Raw genomic sequence first — 14163 nt, 5'->3', positions numbered from 1 at the left:
CTAGATTGAGAAGAAAAAAGAAACATCAACTTTGAAAACATAATCCTTTGGAAGTGGACATTGCTGCCAAGGTCATCATTAACCGCCCATCCCTAATTTCCCCTTGAAAAGGTAACAGTGATCTGCTTTCCTGAACTGCCACCTGATGAAGATTCTCCTATTGTGTGTGAAGCCAGGAGCAGTTTCAGGATGTTGACCCAGTGACAACAGGAGAATGGTTAATACGTGCCCATGTTGGAATGGTGGGTGTGATGTGGCGCATTGTTCTGGAGATTGATCTTTAGGTTCTGGAAAATCCCAGTCAATATCTGGAGGGTTAGAAACCTATTTCGTTCCTATGCACCAGTAGAGCCCATGCACTTAGAGGCTGTACCACATTAGTGGTTGCTTAGACACTTGGTTGATCCCACAAGATCTGACTGTACGGGTCTCTGTGCGAACTGGACTTAGAGCGTAGACCATGAAACAGCACAGGAACTGGCCTCTAGTTTGTCCAGCCTCTCCCTCTCGCTCATACCCTCTAATGCAGGCAGCATCCTGGTAAACCTCATCTGCACCCCTGTCCAAACCCTTCACATCCTTTCTGGTGACCAGAATTGAACGCAATACTTTTAAGACTCGGGTGGTTTTCTCTGTGCATCGGGCAAGGGAAAAAAAAACAAGATAAAAGCCCCAAAATCAATTTTGTCACAATCAACCTCCTCACGCACAAATTTTAATCCTCCTGCATCTTGCAGCAAGTGTGTGTGAAAAAAAATTTTGCCGGAAGACCACTTACAGCTACCAGCAATCAGCAAGTCACTCTTCATCAAGCACTGTGCAGAAAGTAATCATGGGCCAGGTTTATCAGACACACTTTCACAGTCAGACTAATATATCTGCTCCACGTGTTAACAGATGCTGCAGCTTTGGATCAATCATAAAATCATACAGCACATTAGGAAGCCATTCAACTCATCATGCCAGGACTGATTCTAAACTATCCAATCAGTCCCACTTTCTTGTTCTTTCCCCCTCGCCCAGCAATCTCTTCTCCCTTCAACAATCTATCCAATTGCCCTTTTTGGAAGTTACTATTTAGCATGTTACCAGCATTATTTTCCATCGACGTTTTCCTGATCAACATAGCTCGCTGGATTAAGAAGATTTCCTCTTGCCACCTTTGCTTCATTAGCAGCTAGGAAGAGGTGATGGCCTAATGGCACTACTGCTAGACTATTCATCCAGAAACTCAGCTAATGTTCTGGGGACCCGGGTTCGAATACCGCCACGGCAGATGGTGGAATTTAGAACGTAGAACATAGAAAAAACTACAGCACAAACAGGCCCTTCGGCCCGCAAGTTGTGCCAATCATGTCCCTTCCTACTAGGCTTACCTATAACTGTCAATCCTACTAAGTCCCATGTACTCATTCAGAAGTCTCTTGAAAGACCCTATCGAATCCACCTCCACCACCACCAACGGCAGCCGATTCCACTCACCCACCACCCTCTGAGTGAAAAACTTACCCCTGACATCTCCTCTGTACCTACTCCCCAGCACCTTAAACCTGGGTCCTCTTGTGGCAGCCATTTCAGCCCTGGGAAAAAGCCTCTGAGAATCCACCCGATCAATACCTCTCAACGTCTTATACACCTCTATCAGGTCACCTCCCATCCTTCGTCTTTCTAAGGAGAAAAGACTGACCTCTATCAACCTATCCTCATAAGACATGCCACCCAATCCAGGCAACATCCTTATAAATCCCCTCTGTACCCTTTCTATGGCTTCAACATCCTTCCTGTAATGAGGCGACGAGAACTGAGCACAGTACTCCAAGTGGGGTCTGACCAGGGTCTTATACAGCTGCAGCATTATCTCCCGACTCCTAAACTCAATCCTTCGATTGATGAAGGCCAGTACACCATATCCTTTCTAAACCACAATTTGAATTCAATTAAAAAAAAGAATTAAGGATCTACTGATGACCATGAATCCATTGTCTGAAAAACCCACGTCATTCATTATGTCCTTTAGAGAAGGAATTCTGCTGGCCTATGTGTGACTTCAAGTATCGCAGCGATGTTGGTGACTCTCAACTGCCTTCCAAAGGCAACTAGGGATGGACAGTAAATGCTGGCCAGTCACTGACATCCGTGTCCCATGAATGAATTTTAAAAAAACTTAGATCTGCCCTATGGTTAGCGATTCTGTGACCAATGGAAACAGTTTCTCCCTAATTACTACCCGGAATTCTCTGGCTGTTCAAGCCAGTGGGACCTTCCAATCCTGCCATTTCCCACCCCCACAGGTTTCCCGGAGGCGGCAGACAAGGGGAGGGGGGGCGTGGGGGGGAGACGGGGGAGTGTCCAGAGGATCCCACCACCAGAGAACAGCACGCTGCCTCCCACCGCATGAAATACACGGCAGGGAGGCCAGAGAATCACCCCCTCCCCTGCCCACCACCTCTTTAATCTCAGACATCAGCAGCTGATCCAGCGCTCACGGTGAATAGTTCTTGAGGTGGTGCAGAGAGTTATTACTGGCGTGGACTTCTCACAGCATCCACTCAGCTAAAACTGCAATGGAAAAGCATGTCAGGAGTTGTCGTGGGGGTGGGGGTGGAGGGGGAGGGAGGTATCATGGGTCAGTAATCTGGGAGTATGAATTCAAATCCCACCCGGTTTCCTCCCACACTCCAAACACGTGCTGGTTAGGTGCATTGTCCATGCTAAATTCTCCCTCAGCGTACCCGAACAGGTGCCAGAGTGTGGCAACCAGGGGATTTTCACAGTAACTTCATCGCAGTGTTAATGTAAGCCAACTTGTGATGAATAAATAAACTTTTAAGTTGATTTTTGTTTATTCATTCATGGGGCATGGGCATCGCTGGCTGGCTAGTATTTATTTCCCTTCCCTATTTGCCTGAGGGCATTTGAGAGTCAACCACATTTATGTGGCTCTGGAGTCACATGTAGGCCAGACCAGGTAAGGACGGCAGATTTCCTTCCCTAAAGGACATTAGTGAACCAGATGGTTTTTTTCAACAATCAATGATGGTTTCATGGCCATCAGTAGATTCTTAATTCCAGATTTTTTTAAATTGAATTCAAATTCCACCATCTGCAGGAATCGAACCTGGTCCCCAGAACATTAGATGTGTTTCTGGATTAATAGTCTAGTGGTAATACCACTAGGCCATCACTTTCCCATATTGTGTTCCAATGGTGTTTATATATTCTTTATTAATATTTTTGAGATGTAGGGGGTCACTGGCGGTCCAACATTAGTTGGCCATCCCTGACTGCTGTCTATTTTAGATGTGGCTCTGGAATCACATGCCAGCCAGGCCGGGTAAGGACAGCAGATGTACTAATCATGATAGCAGTCCCAGTGAGACACAGTAGCAATGGCAAGCCTACAGTTGGTGTCAGACCTGCCTGATGTGAGTTCAAATCCCACCACAGCACCTGGTGAAATTTAAATTTAATTAATAAATCTGGAAATGAAAGCTAGTCATGGTGACAACGATCATTGATAGTTGTAAAAACCCATCAGTGGCAATTACACTGGACTAGTAATCCAGAAGCTCAAGCTAATGCTCTGGGGTCATGGGTTCAAATCCCATCAGGGAATTTAAATTCAGTTAATAAATCTAGAGTTATAAAGTGAGTCTCAGTAATGTTGACCATAGAACTATCATCAGTTACTGTAAAAAACCCATCTGGTTCACTAATGCCTTTTTGGGAAGGATATCTGCCATCCTTACCTGGTCTGGCCTACAATGTGATTCCTGACATATGACTCATGGCCATGAATTCTAACATAAAACAATAGAAAGAGGTTTCAAGAAGCCTTTTTAAAGAGAGGAGAGGTTGAGGGATATTGCACTAAGACAGATAGCTGGATTGGGTTGATCTGTGAAGGGGCAGCAGTCTGTACCATCCATCACAGCAACTCACCGAGGCCCCTTCGCCAGCATCTCCCAAACACACGACCTCTACCACTTAGAAGGACAGGGGCAGCGGCCATTTGCCATCCTGACTTGGAAATATATTGGCCGTTCTTTCACTGCCGTTGGATTGAATCCTGGAACTGTCTCCCGAACCACACCACGTGGACTGCAGTGGAGTGATACCACCTTCTCAGGACAATAAAGGGTGGGCAATATATGCTGTTCTTGCCAGCAAAGCTCACAACCCAAGAATAAATAAAGAAAAATAAAAGGTTACTTAACCCCAATCATTTTTTTCTTGTTACGAATCCTGGCAGCAGCGATGAACGAAGGTGGAATTGGGAAACACGTGTGGAGCACAAACACAGGCATGGGCCGTAGGTCCAGGCAGTGGGCGGTTGAGGGGAGGTGGGGATGTTGTCCACCTGACTGTCTATTCCTCTTCCGCAGCTATGTTCACTGCTGAGTGTCCCTGGAAACTGAGTTCACAGTGTTTGCTTGCACCATTGAGCCTTTCCGTGCCCAACAGGCACTGCGGGGGCTGGGGTGCATTATCGATCCTCTTAATCACATTTAGTTTTGATCTCTTAAGCTTCTTTGAGATTCTGGTTATGTTAATGCTGTATCCCTATAAGGAACTGCATTTTAATTTGTCCCATAGTTTGATGATTTTGTTATTGGTTTAATGCAAAGTTGTAGGGAGCGATCTTACCGGATCTTCATGCCAGTTGATCAGCATGTTGAGCTGATTAGGTTGCGAGAGAGGTGGGGGCAGGGGTGGTGGGGGTAGTGACAGATCTCTCACACTTGTACACAGAACACTGAGAGATCATGGTGCATGTGCAATAGAACCCTTCACAGTCAGCAGCTGGCTTCCAGGTGAGAACAGATTCCATTCACTCCCCCTTCTGGCATGAATCACACTGTGCCTTAGAATTGTTTGGTAAAATCGCCCCTGTAGAGGCATGGGCCAGCTGGGACAAATGTTTTGTTTCCATGCTGTGCATTCAATGTATAAAAACATTGACATTCTTTCCTACACAATGATGGAAATACCACTGTGAGCCATCAAAACCAGAGTAAGGGACCAACCTTTCTGCTGAGCTGTGGGTTGATGAAGGTTAGGTCCTCCAGGGTCATTATGATCTTGTTTGGCCCTTTCACCATCTGTATCTGCTCGACACGGCGCCTGAAACAAGAAAACAGTCGGTGTCACTGAAATTTACGTCTAGGTCTCATGTTGTCATCTCTGCAGAAGGAGAAGCAATTGAACTCATTGCCTCGGATTCAAGAGCGAATCGGTGAGCAAGTAAATCAAACTAATGTTTGCTACAAATAAAATGTGGAAAATATCTTACCTGATGGCATAGGTGAGACCAAGACTACCCAGTGTGAGAGCACCGATGACCCCAAAAGCCAAGAGGACAACACTTAACTCAATACCTGGAGAGAGAAGAGAGACAGATCACAAGGATAATGAATACACAGGGAAGCTGTAATTCCAGAAAATCTATGCACTAAATAGTCTCAGTCAGAGTATGATCTATAACCCATCACGTGGGCCTTTGATTCTACAATCAGAGTGAGCCAGAGGCCTGTGTGTCAATTAAGGTTAAGGGTCAAGGTTCGTCAGGCAGGACACCATGACAGGTGAAAGGGGAAAAGTGAGGTAAATCAGGAAGTTTAAAACACGGATTCCTTCAGCAACTTTCACCACTTCAGAACAGCCCAAAGTTCTCCATTGTCAATGGTGTGCTTTTTGAATTGTAGTCAAAGTTTTAAAGTTTGTTTATTAGTCACAAGTAGGCTTACATTAGCACTGCAATGAAGTTACTGTAAAAAATCCCCTAGTCGACACACTCTGGTGCCTGTTCGGGAACACTGAGGGAGAATTTAGCACAGCCAATACATCTAACCAGCACATCTCTCAGACCGTGAGGAAACAAACGGAGGGAATCCATGTAGACACAAGGAGAACGTGCAAACTCCACACAGACAGTGACCCAAGCTGGGAATTGAACCCGGATCTCCGGTGCTGCAAGGCGGCAGTGCCAATCGTCATGCCACTGTGCTGTCACTATCACAGCGTAGGTAAATACAACTAGCTCCCACAAACAGAAATCTGATAAATGATCTGTCCTCGTGATATCGGGTAAGCCAGAAATATTGTCCAGGAAATGAAGGGAATTGCCCTGCTCTCTGACCAGCAACTGCTATGGGATCCTTTACATCCAACTGAAAGGGCAGTCAGAGCCTTAGCTTAACCCCTCATTCAAAGGACAGCACCTCTGACAGTGCAGCACTCCCTCAGTACCCCTCCAGGGGAATCAGCCTTTTCGTTTTCAGGTCCCTGGAGCAGGACTTGAAACCGTAACCTTCTATCTCAGAGGTAGCGATCAGGTGGCCTGAAGCCTGAAAGACTGACAAAGGAAAAGAGGTCCATAATCTCAAAGTTCTTGGAGAATTTGGTCCCGCACAATGATGACTGAGGGTATGGGAAGACAAAAGCTGAGTTATATTCATTGGAGTTTAATTGTAGTGAGTGGAGTTCAGAAGGGTGAGAGGGAATCTCACAGAAACTTATAGAGGGGGTCTTTCGGGTAATAGAAACTTATAGAATTCTAATAGGATTAGACAGGGTAGATTCAGAAAGGATGTTCCTGATGGTGGGGGAGTCCAGAATGGGGGTCATAGTTTGAGGAGAAATTTCTTCACCCAGAATGCGCTGGATCTGTGGAATTCACTCCCACAGAAAGTAGTTGTGTCCAAAACATTGTGTGATTTCAAGAAGGAATTAGATATAGCTCTTGGGGCTAAAGAGATCAAAGGATATGGAGGGAAGGGGGAACAGGATATTGAATTTGATGATCAGCCATGAACATAATGAATGGTTGAGCAGGTTCTAAAGGCTGAATGTCCAACTCCTGCTTCTAGTTTCTACCTTTCTATGACCCCCTTGTATATCATAGAATCATAGAATCTCTACAATGCAGAAAGAGGCCATTCAGCCCATCGAGTCTGCACCAACAACAATCCCACTCAGGCCCTATCCCCATAACTCCTCGTATTTACCCTGCTAATCTCTTTGACAATAAGGGACAATTTAGCATGGCTAATCAACCTAACCTGCACATTTTAGGACTATAGGAGGAAACTGGAGCACCCGGAGGAAACCCACGCCATTGAGAGATATTTCATATAAACTAGAAAACACAATGAGTAACGATAGCTGAAGATTTTACAAAGAAACAAAGAAACTAGATGCAGGAGGGGGCCATTCTGCTCTTCGAGCCTGCTCCGCCATTCATTGATGGATTTCGAAATGAATTGGATGATCAAGGTTGATCATCAAATTCAACATCCTGATACCCCCCTTCCCCCCATATCCCTTGATCCCTTTAGCCCCAAGAGCTAGATCTAATTTCTTGAAATCAGACAATGTTTTGGCCTCAACTACTTTCTTGGTACTGAATTCCACACATTATCAGCCTGGGTAAAGAAATTTCTCCTCACCTCAGTCTAAGCCCTTATCCTCAAACCATGACCCCTTAGTCCTGCACTCCCTCCACCATTCGGAACATTCTTTCTGAATCTACCCTGTCAAACCCTGTTCAAATTTTATCAGTTTCTATGAGATCCCTTCTCATTCTTCTAAACTCCAGTGAATATAACCCCAATCTGCTTAGTCTCTCCTCATATGACAGATGTTTTCGCAGCCTCCCTCTTAGGTAGGGAGTGTTAGCAGCGATTAGATCAGCCAAAGGTTGCTTTTTCATTTTAGTGAATGATAAATGACAAAGTCTGAGGGTACCAAATGCAATAAAAAAAATACTAGATCAACATGTGTGAAAGCCCAGCAGCTGGTATCAAACAAAGTGAGGAGGAACCTCCTTTTGTGGGGATCTCCTAAGTTCATTGTTAGGAACACCCTTCCCAAGAGGCCATTTCCCTTTTTTAATCCTCCATCCTAGCCTACTGTACCCCTTCTGTCACGTTAAAGTGCTGTTCCTCGAATTAAATTATTCCAGGCAACTATCGGGATTGTGAACAGGCTCTCGGCCAAACCCCCCCAACTTTTTAGGTGGGGGGAGGCATTGGGGGAACAGGGACCATGGCACCCTGTAAAATAGAGCCTTACAACTATCTTATCATTGGTCTTTTCATTGATCTTTAAGTCAATCATCAACGATAGGCCGAAGAACATTAGAACTAGGAGCAGGATTAGGCCATCTGGCTCCTCGAGCCTGCTCCGCCATTCAATAGGATCTTTTTGTGAACTCAGCTCCATTTACCCGCCCGCTCACCATAACCCTTAATTCCTTTATGTTCAAAAATTTATCTATCCTTGCCTTGACAACATTCAATGAGGTGGCCTCAACTGTTGCACTGGGCAGGGAATTCCACAGGTTTACAACACTTTGCATGAAGAAGTTCCTCCTCAACTCAATCCTAAATCTGCTTCCCCTTATTTTGAGGCCATGTTCCCGAGTTCTAGTTTCATCTGCCATTGGAAACAATTTCCCTGCATCTATGTTATCTATTCCCTTCATAATCTGCAAGATTATCTACTTTATAGGTAATCTATAAGTTTCTATAAGATCTCCCCTCATTCTTCTGAATTCCAATGAGTATAGCCCCAGCCAACTCAGTCTCTCCTTATAAGCCAACCCTCTCAACTCCGGAATCAACCTAGTGAATCTCCTCTACACCCCCTCCAGTGCCAGTATATCCTTTCTCAAAGACCAAAACTGTACACAGTACTCCAGGTGTGGCCTCACCATTTGCCTCCTTATTCGCAAAAGGATATATTGGTATTGGAGGGAGTACAGAGAAAGTTCACCAGGCTGATACCGGAGATGAGGGGGTTATCTTGTGAGGAGAGATTGAGTAGATTGGGCCTGTACTCATTGGAGTTTAGAAGGCTGAGGGGGGATCTTATAGAGACTTACAAGGTAATGAAGGGGCTAGATAGGGTAGAGGTAGAGAGATTCTTTCCACTTGGAAAGGAAACCAGAACTAGAGGGCACAGCTTCAAAATAGGTGGGAGGGAGCAGTTTAGATCAGAGTTGAGGAGGAACTTCTTCTCTCAGATGGTGGTGAATCTCTGGAATTCTCTGCCCATTGAAGTGGTGGAGGCTACCTCATTGAATATGTTTAAGCCACGGGTAGATAGATTTCTGATCGATAAGGGAATTAAGGGTTATGGGGAGCGGGCGGGTAAGTGGAACTGATCCACTTCAGATCAGCCATGATCTTATTGAATGGCGGGGCAGGCTCGAGGGGCTAGATGGCCTACTCCTGCTCCTATTTCTTATGGTCTTATGCTCTCACCAGCAACTCATGCAGCTGCACCATAACCTCCCTGTTTTTAAATTCCATCCCTCTAGCAACGAAGGACAAAATTCCATTTGCCTTCTTAATTACCCGCTGCACCGGCAAACCAACTTTTTGTGATACATGACTTTCAGTTATACTGGTAAAAATCCCTGGAAGCTGGAGGAAATCCACAGACCTCACTGTCTACGCTCAGTTACCTATTCCTGGAGCGAGGTTCTTCCAGAGAAAAGCTGGAGAGGTTTGTATTTTGAAAACACAGGTGTTTTTTGAGATCTTACCTCCCGTGCAAATAACATGTGGGTCAAACCAACAGTCGGGGTCAGCATCTGGAGGTGATCCCCCGGGAAAGTGAATGGTTTGGCCGTTGTCCTGCACAGTTTCGGTTGCCATCTCGATGGTGTAGGTGGGCAATAGGTGGTGACTCCTCCCATTGGTGTCCAAAATGACATAATTCACGATCCCTTCACCTCGGCTGTTGGTCTCGATCAGCTGATTGAAACCAGCGAACGTCAGGTTCTTGGTGTAGCTGGCAAGGGTGGTCCCCGAGATGTATAGCCCCTTGCGCTGAACATTCTCCATGGCTTTCGCAATGAAGTAAACACCGCTGTAAATTGTTCCAAAGAGAGGTGAGATCTGTGGAGTTAAGTGGATTACATTTCAGTGAAAGGCTGAGCCTGCAATTTGACTCCCAAACTATTGACCAGGCCGAGAGACCACCGCAGCCTGATTTGACAATAGTTCAGATTTTGTTTGGTCTCCGAGTGGTTAGGGGCGGCATGGTGGCACAGTGGTTAGCCCTGCTTCCTCACAGCGCCAGGGACCCAGGTTCGATTCCCAGCTTGGGTCCCTGTCTGTGTGGAGCCTGCACGTTCTCCCCGTGTCTGCGTGGGTTTCCTCTGGGTGCTCCGGTTTTCCCCCCCATAGTCTGAAAGACGTGCTGGTTAAGTGCATTGACTGCGCTAAATTCTCCCTTAGTGTACCCGAACAGGAGCTAGAATGTGGCAATTAGGGGATTTTTCACAGTAACTTTGTTGCTGTGTTGATGTAAGCCTACTTGTGGCACTAATAAATAAAGTTAAAAATAAAACTTTAGAATAGATTTTAAAAAGAAAGCTCCCCCTCCCTGGATGTCTCTGATCTCCTTCCATCCTTCTCTCTTCCTCAGATGTGTTCAGAATGGTACTTGGGGAATTTCGCAGTAACTGCATTGCAGTGTTAATGGAAGCCTACTTGTGACACCAGTAAATAAACTTTAAAACTCTGTGGGATTGGGATTAACAATTGGGAGCTGGAGACTGCCAACTGCATCGTGGGAAGTTTGCAAGAGTGATGCTGGGGCTAAAAGGGTTAACTTATGCAGGAAGGCAAGGCCGTTACTCCATTGACAACAGGAGATTAAGGGGTGATCTTATTAAGATGATTAAAAGCAGGGATAGGGTAGAGAGAGAGAGAGGGAAAGTGTTTTTACTGGTGAACAAAGCCCATATTAGGGAGGCATAACTTTAAAATCAGAGCAAGGTTGTTCAGGAAGCACCTTTCTCAAGCTAAGCAGAGTGAACATCTGGAACTCTCTCTAAAAGGCTCAAGCGCAATTAAAATTATCACCACGGAAATCGATAGATTTTTGGCAGGCAGGCATATTCTCAAGGCAAAATGGAGTTGAGATACTGATCCAGCTTGGTCTGATTAAATGCCGAAGGAGGTGACGGCCGAGTGGTATTAACACTAGACTATTAATCCAGAAACTCAGCTAATGTTCTGGGGACCGTAAGACTATAAGACATAGGGGCCAAATTAGGCCACTCGGTCCATCGAGTCTGCTCCACCATTCAATCATGGCTGATATTTTTCTCATCCCCATTCTCCTGCCTTTTCCCCATAACCTTTGATCCATAGAACATAGAACATAGAACCCTACAATGCAGAAACAGGGCCTTCGGCCCATCGAGTCTGCACCGACCACAATCCCACCCAGGCCCTACCCCCATATCCCTACACATTTACCCACTAATCCCTCTAATCTACACATCCCAGGGGCAATTTTAGCATGGCCGATCAACCTAACCCACAGATCTTTGGACTGTGGGAGGAAACCGGAGCACCCGGAGGAAACCCACGCAGACACAAGGAGAATGTGCAAACTCCACACTGACAGTGACCTGAGCGGGGAATCGAAACCAGGTCCCTGGAGCTGTGAATTAGCAGTGCTAACCATTGTGCTACCATGCTGCCCCTTATTAATTAGGAACCTATCTACCTCTGTCTTAAAGACACCCAAGAACCTGACCTCCCAGCCTTCTGTAGCAAAGAGTTCCACAGATTCACTATTCTCTGGCTGAAGAAATTCCTCCTCATCTGTGTTTTAAAGGTTCTTCCCATTAATCTGAGGTTGTGCCCTCTGGCTCTAGATTTCCTACTAGTGGAAACATCCTCTCCACGTCCACTCTATCCAGGTCTCAGGTTTGAATCCCTCCACGGCAGATGGTGGAAGCTTAATTCAAGAAAAAAAAAATCTGGAATTAAGAATCTACTGGTGATAATGAAACAAATGTGGGAAAAACCCATCTGGTTCACTAATGCCATTTAGGGAAGGAAATCTGCCGTCCTTACTCGGTCTGACCTACATGTGACCCCAGACAGATCGCAACGTGGTTGACTTTAAGCTGTCCTCTGATTAGGTGCATTGACTCGAACAGGCTGTGGCGACTAGGGGAATTTCACAGTAACTTCATTGCGGTCTCACTTGTGCCTAATAAATACCTTAAATGGCCTTGCAAGCTACTCAGTTTCAAGGGCAACTAGGGATGGGCAATCAATGTTGGCCCAGCCAGCGATGCCCATGTCTCATGAATGAATTCTAAAAAAAGGACAAGCTCAAAAGGCCTATATGTGATATTATTCAATTTAGTCAGTCTGGGGACTGGTGGCCATGGAAACTGCTGAGTTGTTCCAAAATCCCAACTAGGCCACTAGTGTCCTTCAGGGGAAAGAACATCTAGCCCCATTATCCTTGGTGAACTTTGGATGCTCTCTAATATGTTCAGGATGGCAATCCACCATCTTTTCAGGGCAACCAGGGTTAGGCCTTGTCGGTTCTAATCACAAGAATCAATGCAATAATCCAAAATATTGTTAGCAGGTCATTCAGCTGCAAGGATCTTCACAGCTGTGTCCTCACCCATCAACCACTCAATAGTAGGTCGGGGCAAACTCTGTTCTGCTTCCCTCAGGTACCCAAAATAATTCTGACGAATTTACCACCATGTCATCTCATTGGCAATCTGTTCCAACTGAATGATAGAAACATAGAAGATAGGAGCAGGAGAAGGCCGTTCGGCCCTTCGAGTCTGCTCCACCATTCATCGCGATCGTAGCTGACCATCCAACTCAATACCCTAACCCTGCTTTCTCCCCATAACCTTTGATCCCATTCACCCCAAGTGCTATATCCAGCCCCCTCTTGAATACAATGATGGAACCTTACAGACAGAGGCCATTCAGCCCACTGTGCTTGTGGCAGTTCTCTGGACGAGCTATCCACTAAGTCCTACCACTACCTCTGCTCTTTCCCCAGGGTCCTGTCATTTCTTTGCCTTTTCAATTATTTATCCAATCCCTTTCTGAAAATGACTATTGGATCTCCATCCACCACCTAATCAGGCAGGTTCTTCCAGATCGGAATAGCTTTCCACATACAAAGATTCCTCCTTATCTCCTCACTGGTTCATTATCTTAAATCTGCGTCCTTCCTGCCAATCTCCAGCTCCCTACCTCTATCAGAGCCCTTCAGGCTCATAGAATCATAGAATGTACAGTGCAGAAGCCTGCACCGACAACAATCCCACCCAGATCCCAATCCAATAACCCCACATATTTACCCTCCTAATCTGACTGACACTAATGGGCAATTGAACTTGACCAATCAACCTAACCTGCACATCTTTGGGCTTTGGGAAGAAACCGAAGCATCCGGCGGAAACCCATGCAGACATGGAGAGAATGTGCAAACTCCACACAGACAATGACCCAAGGCTGGAATTGAACCCGGGTACCTGGTGCTGTGAGGCAGCAGCGCTAACCACTGTGCCACTGTGCCGCCCTGCACGGTTTGGAGAACCCTGATTAAACGTCCCTTCAACTTTATCTACACATTGGGACGGCACAGTGTTTACCACTGCCGCCTCACAGCGCCAGGGACCTGGGTTCAATTCCGACCTCGGGCTGTGTGGAGTTTGCACTTCCTCTTCGTGTCTGCGTGGGTTTCCTCCGGGTGCTCTGGTTTCCTCCCACAGTGCAAAGATGTGCGGGTGAGATTGATTGGCCATGTTAAATTGACCCTAGTGTCAGGGGGATTAGCAGGGTAAATGTGTGTGGGGTTACGGGAATAGGGCCTGGGTAGGTGTGGTTGGTACATACTCAATGGGCCGAATGGCCTCCTTCTGCACTGTAAGGATTCTATGATTGAATGATTGGAGAGCAATCCCAACTTTTCCAGAATTAAATAACCTGTTACATATTTTTAAAAAGTAGAAATTTCTGGATATTATTATTGGAAATTATTGGATAGAGTATAGAGTTATAGAGGGCTTAGTCTGGGTCCTTAAAGGAAAATGGAAAACAAACAGTCGAGTGCAAAACACACTGCAACTGAGCTGGAGGGACCAGGTGGAAGAGATGGATGTCTGTTGGAGATGAGTTGGGGAGAAGCATTATCCAGGTAGTTGTGAAGGATTGTTTTAAAATTCATTCTGGGATGTGGGTTTCAGTGGCTGAGCCGGGGCTTATTTCATTTTAAGAATCAACTGGGTCTGGAGTCACACATATGTCAGACCAGATAAGGACAGCAGATTTCCTTCCCTAAAGGACGTTAGTATACCAGATGGGGTTTTTG

The 14163-nt window shown here is 45.8% G+C and overlaps 1 protein-coding gene across 1 annotated transcript in view; it reads right to left on the bottom strand.

Moving 5' to 3' along the window:
* Positions 1-14163, bottom strand: part of gucy2f (guanylate cyclase 2F, retinal) — an 82454-nt gene that overhangs the window by 43644 nt on the left and 24647 nt on the right. Inside the window, exons 4-6 of the mRNA XM_080197685.1 lie at positions 9551-9905; positions 5294-5378; positions 5028-5124 (exon numbers count right to left, since the gene is read on the bottom strand). Of these exons, the coding sequence (XP_080053811.1) occupies positions 5028-5124; positions 5294-5378; positions 9551-9905 (537 nt within the window). The remainder of the gene's footprint in view (positions 1-5027; positions 5125-5293; positions 5379-9550; positions 9906-14163) is intronic.

Source organism: Carcharhinus amblyrhynchos, chromosome 10, assembly GCF_965287045.1.
Source record: "Carcharhinus amblyrhynchos chromosome 10, sCarAmb.v2.hapA, whole genome shotgun sequence".
Lineage (NCBI taxonomy): Eukaryota > Metazoa > Chordata > Chondrichthyes > Carcharhiniformes > Carcharhinidae > Carcharhinus > Carcharhinus amblyrhynchos.
This window is presented reverse-complemented; position numbering and strand designations above follow the sequence as displayed.